Source organism: Zophobas morio, unplaced genomic scaffold (genome assembly GCF_036711695.1).
Source record: "Zophobas morio isolate AGI-343-1 ecotype UQ-CSIRO unplaced genomic scaffold, CSIRO_AGI_Zmor_V1 ptg000012l, whole genome shotgun sequence".
NCBI classification, from domain to species: domain Eukaryota; kingdom Metazoa; phylum Arthropoda; class Insecta; order Coleoptera; family Tenebrionidae; genus Zophobas; species Zophobas morio.
In genome coordinates, this window is record NW_026972117.1 from 4,308,777 (window position 1) to 4,322,451 (window position 13,675).

General features: G+C 31.0%; 1 protein-coding gene across 1 annotated transcript; it reads left to right on the top strand.

Annotated features, from left to right (window-relative positions):
* The first annotated feature begins 4,728 nt into the window (after positions 1–4,728).
* LOC135128287 (protein transport protein Sec61 subunit beta-like) lies at positions 4,729–5,355 on the top strand. The gene is made up of 3 exons (XM_064055191.1): positions 4,729–4,862; positions 4,915–5,114; positions 5,166–5,355. Exons 1-3 carry the CDS (start codon positions 4,860–4,862, stop codon positions 5,251–5,253), a joined length of 291 nt encoding a protein of 96 aa, XP_063911261.1. The 5' UTR covers positions 4,729–4,859; the 3' UTR covers positions 5,254–5,355.
* The last annotated feature ends 8,320 nt before the right edge of the window (positions 5,356–13,675 follow it).

Genomic DNA, 13,675 nt, shown 5'->3' on the forward strand with positions numbered 1-13,675 from the left:
AGTGTGATCAATTTGTCTGAGTCCCAAAGTGATCACATTAAGCGGCGTCCACTGTAATTTTATTCTTAGTATTACACTACATCTATGCCAACTGATATACGTGTCCTTGCAAAAATGTTGATGACGTCATCGCAATTTTTTTTTAAATTCCCACTACAAAAATGTAATGAGAAAAAAAACACAATAGGCATGCAGTCGTCAAGTTTCCGACAGCGAGGGAAGTACTGTCTAAACTCTTTAGACCAATTTTTTTTGCTTTACTTCTTGAAATCGATTCAATTGGAATTCGTAAAAAGTATACCTTAATTTCCTTAAGAGTGTAAAGTACTAACTAAGGTCATGTTATAATGTTGTGGAATCTTGATTTGAAATTTAAATTCGAAAAATCGAGAACGTGAGAAATCAAAAAAATGAAAGATCGAAAAACTTCAGAATGGAAAAAAATTAACATTCGAGAAATCTAAAAGTAGAAAAATCGTAAAGCCTAAAAACTGAAGAGTGTAAAAATTTAAAAATCGAAAGTTCTAAACATCAAATATCAAAAGTTGAAAAGTATAAAAATTGGAAATTCGAGTAGCGAAAATCAAAAACTGGAGAAATGAAAATATCCAAAAGTAAAAAAGCTGAAAGTTCGAAAAACAGAAGAATGAATTGAAAAATTGAAAATCGAAATGTGAAAAAAAAGAAATATCTAGCAACTGAAGAATGTAAAAATTGAAAAAATTAATTGAGAAGTCGATTAATTAAATGTTCGAAAAAACGAACATCCGAAAAATTGGAAAACCGAAAATCTAAAAATCGAAAAACCGAAAAGTCAAAAATTCGAAAATCAAAATATAAAAAAAACGACTTAGGGAAAGTAAAAATGTATCGAAAATTCTAAAATGGGCAAATCGAGAAATCGAAATTAAATAAACTGAAAATTCCAATATCGAAAAATCGAAACTTGAAAAACCCAAAAGTAAAAAAATTGAAAAATCGAAAAACTGAAGAATGGAAATTGAAAATCGAAAAACTGAAATATGGCTAAATTGAAAATTCGAAAAACTGAAAAGTAAAATAAACTGAAAGTTCTAAAAACATAAGAATGGAAAAATTGAAAAATCCAGAAATCGAAAAGGAAACATTGAAAATTCGAATACCGAAAAATTGGAAAAATGTTCGAATAAACGAAAAACCGAAAAATTGGAAAACAAAATTCGAAAATCTAAAAATCGAAAACCCGAAAAATAAAAAATTCGAAAATCGAGGTTTCGAAAAATCCAAAAATAGAAATACAGAAAAAACAATGTATCAAAAGTCGAAAAATCGAGAAATCGACGAATCGAAAATTGTAAAATTGACAAATTAAAAAATTGGTAAAGCGGAAAGTAAAAAATTTAAAACTCACATTTTGAAAAATGAACAAATCGAAAATCCGAAAATCAAAAAAATTGAAAATTCTAAAAATCGAAAAAAAACGAGGAATCGAGTGATCTAAAATTTAAAAAGTTGAAATATCGAAAACCGAAAATCGAAAATTCGGAAACAAAAAAATTCGAAATAACGGGAAAACAGAAAATGCGAAAATCGAAAAACCGAAAAATAAAAATTCCAAAATTCGAAATGCAGAAAAAACCAAGAATTGAAATGCAGAAAAAACGAAACATCGAAAGCCGAAAAATCGAAATTAAAAAAATGGACAATTCAAAATTTATTTCAAAAACTCAAAAATTGGATGAATCGTAACATTCGAGAAATTGGAAAGTCGAAAAAGTGAAAAATCGAAAAAAAGGGAAAAACGAAAAGTAAAGAATTGAAAATTCGAATTTCGAAAAACGAACAAATAAAAAAACCGAAATTCAAAAAAACGAAAATTCCAAAAATCGAAATATAAACTCCAAGAATCGAAAATCGAGTGGTCTAAAATTCGAAAAGTTGAAATATCGAAATTCGAAAATTGGATTAATTAAATGTTGGAAAAAACAAAAATCGAGATTTCGAAAAATTCAAGAACTGAAATGCAGAAAAAACGAAACAACGAAAGCCGAAAAATCGGGAAATCGAGATTAAAAAAATTGAAAATTCGAAGTATCAAAAAATCGAAAGTCGAAAAATCGAAAATTAAAGCGAAAATCAGAAAAATTTGGAAAGCCGAAAAAGTGAAAAATTCAGAAATTGGAAAAGCGAAAAATAAAGAATTGATAATCCGAATTTCGAAAAATCAGTAGATCGAAAAACCGAAAATAAAAAAAATAAAATTCCAAAGATCGAAAAAAACGTCGACGAATCGAAAATCCAGTGGTCTAAAATTCGAAAAGTTGAAATATCGAAAACCGAAAATCGAAAATTCGATTAATAAAATGTTCGAAAAAACGAAAATCCGAAAAATAACAAAATCGAAAATCGAGATTTCGAAAAATCCAAGAAACGAAATACAGAAAAAACGAAATATCGATGGTAGAAAAATTGAGAAATCGAAATTAAAAAAATAAAAATTTCGAAATATGTAGGTATCGGAAAATCGAAAGTCGAAAAATCAAAAATTGAAAAAAGTCGGAAAAGTGAAAAATCGAGAAACTGGAAAAGCGAAAAGTAAAAAATTGAAAATTCACATTTCTAAAAATGAACAAATCGAAAAACTGAAAATCAAAAAAAACTTGAATCCAAAATCGAGTGAATTAAAATTCGAAAAGTTGAAATATCGAAAACCTAAAATTGAAAATTGGATTAATTAAATGTTCGAAAAAACGAAAATTCGAAAAATCGGTAAACGGAAAATTCGAAAATCTAAAAACCGAAAATCGAAAACCGGAAAAATAAAAATTCGAAAATTGAGATTTCGAAAAACCCAAGGTTCGAAATACAGAAAAAACGAAATATCGAAATTCGAAAAATCGAGAAATCGAAATAAAAAAATCGAAAATTCGATGAATTGAAAATTGAAAAAGCGGAAATTTGAAAGTCGAAAAACTGAAAAATGAAAAAAATTGAAAAGCGAAAAGTAAATAATTGAAAATCCGAATTCACAAGAATGAACAAATCGAAAAAACGAAAATCAAAATCGACGAAAATTCCAAAAATCGAAAAAAAATTCTAGGAATCGAAAATCTAGTGGTCTAAAATTCGAAAAGTTGAAATATCGAAAATCGAAATTTCGATTAATTAAATTTTCGAAAAAACGAAAATCCGTAAAATCAGGAAACAGAAAATTCGAAAATCGAAAAGCCGAAAAATAAAAAATTCGAAATCAAATTTTAGAATTGAAATATAGAAAAAACGAAATACTGAAAGTCGAAAAATAGCGAAATCGAAATTAAAAAAATTGAAAATTTTATATATGTATTGAAAAATTGAAAGTTCGATGATTCGAAAATTGAAAAAGGGAAAATTCGAAAAATCGGAAAGTCGAAAAATGTAACAATCGGAAAAGTGAAAAGTACAAAATTGAAAATTCAAATTTCAAAAAATGAACAAATCGATAAACCGAAAATCAAAAAAATCCAAAATTCCAAAAATCGAGGAATCGAAAATCGGGTGATCTAAAATTCGAAAAGTTGAATATCGAAAACCGAAAATCAAAAATTCGATTAAGTAAATGTTCGAAAAAACGAAATTACGAAAAATCGGAAAACAGAAAATTCGAAAATCTAAAAAGCAAAAAACCGAAAAATAAAAAATTCTAAAATTGGGATTTCCAAAAATCCAAGAATTGAAATAAAGAAAAAACGATATATCGAAGGTCGAAAAATCGAGAAATCGAAATTAAAAAATTAAAAATTCGAAATATGTATCAGAAAATGGAAAATTCGATGAAACAAAAATTGAAAAAACGAAAATTCAAAAAATCGGAAAGTCGAAAAATTTAAAAATTGGAAAAGTGAAAAGTACAAACTTGAAAATTCAAATTTCTAAAAATAAACAAATCGAAAAACCGAAAATGAAAAAATCCAAAATTCCTAAAATTGGAGAAAAAACCTCGAGGAATCGCAAATTGAGTGGTCTAAAATTCGAAAAGTTGAAATATTGAAAACCGAAAATCAAAAATTGGGTTAATTAATGTTCAAAAAAACGAAAATCCGGAAAAGCGGAAAACAGAAAATTCGAAAATCAAAAAATCGGGATTTCGAAAAATCCAAAAATCGAAATACAGAAAACACGAAAAATCGAAAGTCGAAAAATCGGAAAGTTAAAAAATTGAAAAACTGAGAAATTGGAAAAGCGAAAAGTAAAAATTGAAAACTCAAATTTCGAAAAAAGAACAAATCGAAAATTCGAAAAATCGAAAAAAAACACAGAAATCGAAGAATCGAGTGATCTAAAATTCGAAAAGTTGAAATATGGAAAACCGAAAATCGAAAATTCGATAAATTAAATGTTCGAAAAATCGAAAATTGAAAAATTCTTCCTATAACTCTAATATAAAGCGTTGATAATTTCAGAGTACTAGATTTAGCAACTTCAAAGTTAAATTGTAAAATGTTATACAATTTTGATTTTTTACCAAAAATCTGGACGTCTAGGGTAAAAACTCAAAATAGATTCATGAATTACACATGAAGGAGCACGTAATTCTGTAAAATTTAGGGAACATTTACTAGTTATTAATAGGCAAAATTGTAAAATAATAAAATTCAAGTATGCTCGGATATGTTTAAATGGTTGCCTATTCACCACGAAATTCCAATGACACCTATACAGCCAACCTAAGCACTCAAAACCGACTGCGTTTCGCCTCGTCAGGTTGGCACCGATGACAGGTCGGTGACGTTGGCCTACGTGTCTTGACGTTCGCCCCCCTCGCGTCAAAACCATCCGACAAGAGAAAATAGTTCACGTGTCGCAACAGACACGAACAGTTCGACACATATACAACCAAGATGGTAAGTTTCTGACTGAAATCCAGATCGAAAATGACGTTTATCAACCCTTCAGCCAGCTCCAGCCAGTTCGACCACCGTGGGGTCCGTGGGCAGGTCCCCTTCGAAAGCCGTAGCGCCGCGGTCCAACGCCGGCAGCACCGTTAGACAGAGGAAGGCGACGACGACGACGGTGGCCCCCAGGAACAGGAACACGGGAGCGGGATCTGGGGGAATGTGGAGGTTCTACACTGATGATTCCCCAGGAATTAAAGTGTAAGTGGGTTTTTAGGGGTTTTTGGGTTTTTTATAATGTGAGTTTTGCAGAGGGCCTGTGCCTGTGCTCGTAATGTCTCTGTTGTTCATCGCGTCCGTCTTCATGTTACACATATGGGGAAAGTACACTAGGTCATAGGTTGTCACCATTCCTTCTTCCGTTATTAATTTAATGCATTTTCACGTATTCTATTTTTTATTGTTACATTCGGGATTGTAGGAATAAATGTTTTATAAGGAAGCTTTCTCTTTTTGTTCATTTTTGTTAGATTAATGTTAATGTTTCTTTATACTTTATATAATTGTTTTAAGTAACACAAAACTTTTTTGTGAATTTATAAATCTTTTTTTGTTGTTTGATTATAAAAATATGAAACGTATTTATTGTCTTAAGGTATTTAAATGATAATGGTTTATCAAATCGTTATCTTCTCAATTTTATTAAAAAAAAAAATGAGTGTTTCAAAAGATAATTTGAATCGTCAAAATGAATGACAAATTTTGGGATTTTTAAAAGTTCGGTTTTGAAATCGTCACCCACACTTTTAATAAATTTATAAAAAAGCATTTTTATTGAAAGTACATCCTACTTAGACTGATGATAAGAAAATTGCGATGTATAGTTATTTCATGTCCAACTGACATGGTCTCAAGAAAACCAAAAAAAAAAAAATAGATTTAACTTCATTTCTTTTATAACAAATGATTCTAATATAAATAATTGGATGGAGTATCCTATCTAAAAAAAAAAAAATCCACTCTTGGGAGTAGAAAGTTTCCAGGAATCGAGTGCTTCAAACCGCAATTTGGAATCTCGTATCATTTTGAAGTTTGGTCACGGTAAGTTCAAAAAAAGACTTTTTTTAGTCAAGGATAACATGATCCTATATTTTGATTCTTTCGAAAATGCTGCACCGTCATTATCAACAGTCTATATTTTTGGAATCAGCATGTCGAGATCTACGTCCCCGAATTTTTTCATAATTTTTAGACAACTTTTTAAAAAGTCAAAATTTTTCCAATGGTCCCCCCTTCTTCAAATTTCGGTGAAATTTTGACATTTTCGAAACTTAACTAAACACATTTTCTTGTAGATTTCGAGCTCTAGAACTCACTTCCGGCTTCGTTTCTTTGATAACTGCAACCGTTTTTCCGGAATCGACCGTTGAAATATCGAGATTTTTAGAAATCTTCAAAAATTCGCATTTCGTACCGATTCTTTCGAAACTGCTGCTCCGTCACCATCAACAGTCTATATTTTTGGAATCAGCATTTCGAGATCTACGTCCCTGAATTTTTTCATAATTTTTAGGATAACTTTTTAAAAAGTCGAAATTTTTCCAATGGTCCCCCCTTCTTCAAATTTCGGTGAAATTTTGACATTTTCGAAACTTAACTAAACACATTTTCTTGTAGATTTCGAGCTCTAGAACTCACTTCCGGCCTCGTTTCTTTGATAACTACGTTTTTCCGGAATCGACCGTTGAAATATCGAGATTTTTAGAAATCTTCAAAAATTCGCATTTCGTACCGATTCTTTCGAAACTGCTGCTCCGTCACCATCAACAGTCTATATTTTTGGAATCAGCATGTCGGGATCTACGCCCCTGATTTTTTCCATAATTTTTAGACAACTTTTTAAAAAGTCAAAATTTTTCCAATGGTCCCCCCTTCTTCAAATTTCGGTGAAATTTTGACATTTTCGAAACTTAACTAAACACATTTTCTTGTTGATTTCGAGCTCTAGAACTCACTTCCGGCCTCGTTTCTTTGATAACTGCAACCGTTTTTCCGGAATCGACCGTTGAAATATCGAGATTATTAGAAATTTTCAAAAATTGGCATTTCGTACCGATTCTTTTGAAAATTCTGCTCCGTCACCATCAACAGTCTACATTTTTGGAATCAGCATGACGAGATCTACGCCCCTGATTTTTGCCATAATTTTTAGACAACTTTTTAAAAAGTCAAAATTTTTCCAATGGTCCCCCCTTCTTCAAATTTCGGTGAAATTTTGACATTTTTGAAACTTAACTAAACACATTTTCTTGTAGATTTCGAGCTCTAGAACTCACTTCCGGCCTCGTTTCTTTGATAACTCGAACCGTTTTTCCGGAATCGACCGTTGAAATATCGAGATTTTTAGAAATCTTCAAAAATTCGCATTTCGTATCGATTCTTTCGAAACTGCTGCTCCGTCACCATCAACAGTCTATATTTTTGGAAACAGCATGTCGAGATCTACGTCCCCGAATTTTTTCATAATTTTTAGACAACTTTTTAAAAAGTCAAAATTTTTCCAATGGTCCCCCTTTCTTCAAATTTCGATGAAATTTTGACACTTTCGTAACTTAACTAAATACATTTTCTTGTAGATTTCGAGCTCTAGAACTCACTTCCGGCTTCGTTTCTTTGATAACTGCAACCGTTTTTCCGGAATCGACCGTTGAAATATTGAGATTTTTAGAAATCTTCAAAAATTCGCATGTCGTATCGATTCTTTCGAAAATACTACTCCGTCACCATCAACAGTCTATATTTTTGGAATCAGAATCTCGAGATCTACGTCCCTGATTTTTTCCATAATTTTTAGATAACTTTTTAATAAGTCAAAATTTTTCCAATGGTCCCCCCTTCTTCAAATTTCGGTGAAATTTTGACATTTTCGAAGCTTAACCAAGCACATTTTCTTGTAGATTTCGAGCTCTAGAACTCACTTCCGGCCTCGTTTCTTTGATAACTTGAACCGTTTTTCCGGAATCGATCGTTGAAATATCGAGATTTTTAGAAATCTTCAAAAATTCGCATTTCGTGCCGATTCTTTCGAAAATGCTGCACCATTACTATCAACAGTCTATATTTTTGGAATCAGCATGTCGAGATCTACGTCCCTGAATTTTTTCATAATTTTTAGACAACTTTTTAAAAAGTTATAATTTTTCCCTTCTTCAAATTTCGGTGAAATTTTGACATTTTCGAAACTTAACCAAACACATTTTCTTGTAGATTTCGAGCTCTAGAACTCACTTCCGGCCTCGTTTCTTTGATAACTTGAACCGTTTTTCCGAAATCGACCGTTGAAATATCGAGATTTTTAGAAATCTTCAAAAAGACTGATGACTACGTATTTTAAGAAAAAAGAGTCAAAATATAAGCCCCACCCACCCGCCCGGTCTCAATTGTGATGATTTTTTTTATTGGTCGTGAGCCAAGAGGGCGGAGCTTGATTGCAAAACCCTTATTTCGCTACAAGAAATTACCATGTAAAACATCACCAGGTCTTTCTAATTCTAAGAAATAATTTTATTAATATTTGGATTTGATAAGATAATACTTTTGGCATTTTTAACACTTTGGACCATTTTTCAACTACATATATCTGAAAATTAGTTGAAGACATTTTCGCTTTCGTTTCTTCGGAAATTTCTACCGTTTTTCGAAAATCATTAATTGAAATACAGCAATTTTTAGAGTTTCGCCAAAATAGCTCTCTATAAAAATTTTGTGGATTAAAAAAATTATTATTTTTAATTTTATTTCATTATTCTATTATTCGTTTCCACTCCCATTTGAGAGAAGAACAAAATTAGCCCCGCCCACCCACCCTGTCTACTTTTCAGTGATGAATGACTGCACAGAAACAAAATTAGTTGTTAGAATGAGAGGAGGGTGGGTGAGCCGGGCTAATACTTGCTAAGATAAGACTGATTTTGGCAAATCACTTACCTTCCAAGACAATAGAGGGTGGGTGGGCGGGGCTAGTACTCGCTAAGATAATAAAGATTTTGGCAAATGACATATTTTCCAACAAAATTGAGGGCGGGGGGGCGGGGCTAGTACTTACCAAGATAAGACTGATTTTAACAAAAAAAGTTACGATTAGAGCTTTTTTTTACTTTTTCACATCCTAGATTCTATAATTAGGTTACATTCCCACTCAACAGAAGAACCTAATTCGCCCCGCCCACCCACTCGTCTCCTTTTCAGTAATATGTACAGTAATTTTTAGAGTTTCGTCAAAATAGTTCTCTATAAAAATTTTTGGACTGAAAATAGAAATTATTATTAATTTTTGTTCCATTATTATATTATTAGTTTCCACTCCCACTCGACAGAAGAACATAATTAGCCCCGCCCACCCACCCTGTCTCCTTTTCAGTGATTGAATGAAATGAATGATCTTATACTAAACAGAAACAAAATTGGTATTTAGAATGAGAAGAAGGTGGGTGGGCGGTGCTAGTACCTGCTAAGAAAGACTGATTTTGGCAGATGACATACCTTCCAAGAAAATAGAGGGTGGGTGGGCGGGCTAAGTATTTGCTAAGATAATAATGATTTCGGCAGATGACATATTTTCCAAGAAAACGCAGGATGGGTGGGCGGGGCTAGTATTTGATAAGATAAGACTGATTTTAAGAAAAAAGTTACAATTAGCGCTTTTTTACATTTCCACTTACAAGAACATAATTCGCCCCATCCACCTAGCCTGTCTCCTTTTCAGTAAAATGTACAGTAATATTTAGAGTTTTCGTCAAAATATCTGTCTATAAAAATTTTGTGAATGAAAAAAGAAATTATTATCAATTTCTGTTCCATTATTACATTATTGTTTTCCACTCCCACTAGACAGAAGAACATAATTTTTCCATAATTTTTAGACAACTTTTTCAAAAAGTGAAATTTTTCCAATGGTCCCCCCTTCTTCAAATTTCGGTGAAATTTTGACATTTTCGAAACTTAACTAAACACATTTTTTTGTAGATTTCGAGCTCTAGAACTCACTTCCGGCCTCGTTTCTTTGATAACTCAAACCGTTTTTCCGGAATCGATCGTTGAAATATCGAGATTTTTAGAAATCTTCAAAAATTCGCATTTCGTACCGATTCTTTCGAAAATGCTGCACCGTCACAATCGACAGTCTACATTTTTTGAATCAGCATCCCGAGATCCACGTCCCTGAATTTTTTCATAATTTTTAAACAACTTTTTAAAAAGTGAATTTTTTCCAATGGTTCCCCCTTCTTTAAATTTCGGTGAAATTTTGACATTTTCGAAACTTAGCTAAACACATTTTCTTGTAGATTACGACCTCTACAACTCACTTCCGGTCTCAGTTTTATACCGTTTCGAAATTAGATGTCGTTAAGGGGGAACGCTAAATGAGAGACAAGTTTGAATTGGGCGCCATTTGTTGCCTTAAACGCAACCAGCAATTCTTTAAATCTACCTGACGCGCTGGGATAGACACTACCGGGCGTGGGCCATAACAGCGTCCTAAGCCGATAATGCAGAATAATGATAATTTATGACAGGCGGCCCACAACATACCTTCAGCGCAGAAAATCATTTCTCGTAATCTTTTGACATATTAATTTTAATATTCGAGATAATTATTATATTATTCAAACACAATTTAGACACTGTAGAGCAAACAAGTCTTACCAAGCCCGTCTATTAGTTTATTCGCCTAAATGTATTATTAATACCGTTTTCAAATTACACCAAAATTGAAAAATCGAAAACTTAATAATTGAAAAATTGAAACATTTTAAATGAAAAAAATCGGTAAACCGAAAAATTAAAAAATCTATAAATCGAGAAATTGAACAATCTATAAATTAAACAATTTAAAAATCGAAGAATTGGAAAACCAAAAAATCTAAACCGAGAACTTGAAAAATCGAATAATCGAGAAATCAAAACATCAAGGAAAACAATAAAATTAACGGAAAATCTAGAACTTAAAAATTGAAAAATTAAAATACCTATCGAAAAATAGAAAAACCGAGAAATCGAAACATCAAAAATTGGAAAAATTGAATAACCGAAAATTGCAAAATCTCAGAACCGAAATACTGAAAAACTGAAAAAAGGAAGGAAAGTTGAAAAATCGAAAAAGTGAAATAATTCAAAACTGAAATCTTGAAAAACTGAAAAATGGAAAGAAAATTGAAGAATCGGAAAAGTGAAAAAATCCAAAACTGAAACATTGAAAAATCCAGAAATCGAAAAATTAAAAAATCACAATTGAAGAAAGAATTGAAAAATCAAGAAATAGAGAAATGGGAAAATCAAAAAATCAGTTAATCGAAAAATTTAAAAATCGTAAAACTGAAATATCGTAAAGTTAATAAATTGAAAAACTGAAAATTTTTGAAAAAAAAATCGTATCAAAAACTAAAAATTCAAAAAATCGAGAAATTGAACAATCAAAAAATCAAAACATTGAAATCCCAGTAAGTTGATAAATAGGAAAATTTAAAAAACAAAAATTTTAAAAATCCAAGAATTGAACAACAAAAAAAAAATGTAAGCCTGAAAACTCAGAAAATTGAATGGTCGAGAACAAAAAATCTAAAATTTAAAAATTCGATAAATTGAAAAATCATGGAACTGAAAAATCGAAAAGTCGAGATAGTGAGAAATCTAAAAACCTAAAACTTTAAAAACTGAAAAATTAAAATATCGAAAAATTTAAAAACCGAGAAAACACAATAAAAAAAAATTTGAAAAATTGAAGAGACGAAATATTGCAAAAATTCCAAAGCTGAAATATTGAAAAACCTAAAAATGGAAGGAAAATTAAAGAATCGAAACAGTGAAAAAATCCCAAACTGAAACATTGAAAAATTGAGAAATGGGAAAATCAAAAAAATTGGTCTAAAGAGTTTAGACAGTGCTTTTTTTTTCACATTAATTTTCAAAGCATTCGGTTTTGTAGTTCCTGATTAAATAAATAAAATAAATTTACGCATTCATTAATTTTTGGGGTCATCCTGTATATGCAAATCCAAAAAACATGAATGGAATGATAAATCACAAGAAGAGACTCATCATATTTTATACAATTTAGATAGGATTTATTCAGCAAAATTTTGAGGTGACGTCATCAATTTTTTAGAGGGGATAAGTAAATATATTGTGATTAAAACGGTCTTGGTTTAATAACAAAAAAATATTGTTGGCCTCTAAAACAAGCTCGTCTTAGACAAAGTATTCGTAAAAAAATATGTCGTAAAAAAATTTACGTATGCTGGTTCCGACTGCGATTATGGTTTAAATATTTTTTTGAAAATCCTGTCATGGATGTAGAAACATTTTTGACAGCCAAAGAGGTTTTTTTGAGAAAATTATCTTTGAATTTAGACCAAATTGAAATAGACAGTAGGCAACAGGCACATTTGGGCAAAAGAAAGAGAAATTAGAGTTACGGCTTCAAATTTTGGACGAATTTACAAACTTAAACCGACTACAGCAATAGCTAAAACTGTGGAGTCTCTGTTGTACAGTACATTTAGAGGTAATAGTCATACATACTATGGACAGCAAAGTGCGGAAAAAGCTGTCAAGTGTTTTGAAATAAATAAAAATATAAAAACTGAACGGTGTGGCTTGTTTATTTCAAAACAATTTCCTTACTTGGCTGCTAGTCCAGACAGGGTTCTAGAGGATAGGAGTGCATTAGTCGAAATTAAATGTCCTCCAAAATCGCAAGATTTGTCTCCCGAAGAAGCGGTTAGAAAAAAAAAATCTAATTTTGTACATTTACAGACAGAGAATTGAAACTAAAAAAAGAATCATGATTACTACTTTCAAGTCCAGGGACAAATGCTTGTTACGGGTATTTCACAAGTTTATTTTGTTGTATGGACACCCAAAGGAATAAATATAGAAAAAAATTATAAAGACGAAGAAATATATGTAAAAAGATGGCAGATAAACTTGGCAGATTTTACTTTGGCGCATTATTGCCCGAAATAATTGATTCAAGAAGAAAGAGGAACCTGCCTTTGCGAGAAATTTTTTTAAAATAAATAAAATTTGTTTCTATTTTTTTATGTACTTTAATAATTTATTAGGAGTACATTTTTCATCACCAAGACTTGCATACATATTTTTATTATAAATATATTTTGAAAATGATCTCTCGGCAAATGAAAACATTTACGAGCACTTTTTTCGAGTAAATAATGAAGGGAGAAGTTACTGGGCGTAGGGCTTTTTTAAAACACCTCCTTTCTGGGATAAATAGTAGATACACTTAGCTACTTATACGTGTTAAACAAAAGCTGTATTTTATATATTTTTTAATATTATTATAAATATGTTTATTAGTTTTATTAATTAAGAAAGCAAAATATATATTAACAATAATATTACAATGATTTTTTAGTAATCATGTGTATTGAATTCAGGATCCTGAGTGGAGTAAAAATATTATAGTTCCCCAGTTTTAATTCGGTTTTATGATAGTACCTCATTGCGTAAAAGTTATTTTCCTTAACAATAGATTACTACGGCCGGTCCTGGCGGCTTGTTATAAAACTGAGTTCCTTGCCATAAATTAGAAAAATCAGCCGAGAACTCTAACAATCAGCTTATGGTAAAGCGGGCGATAAGGGTTTTACCTGGAAAGTCGTTTCCGTAAATTTTAGTGGCGCTCCTATCGGCAAAGTACTGAATTAACTGCTCAAATTCTGTCGAATTGATACCCATTTTTTTCAATAATTGTTAGTTTTTGTTAAAAACTCTGCTAACCAATAGATCATTAATTTTCC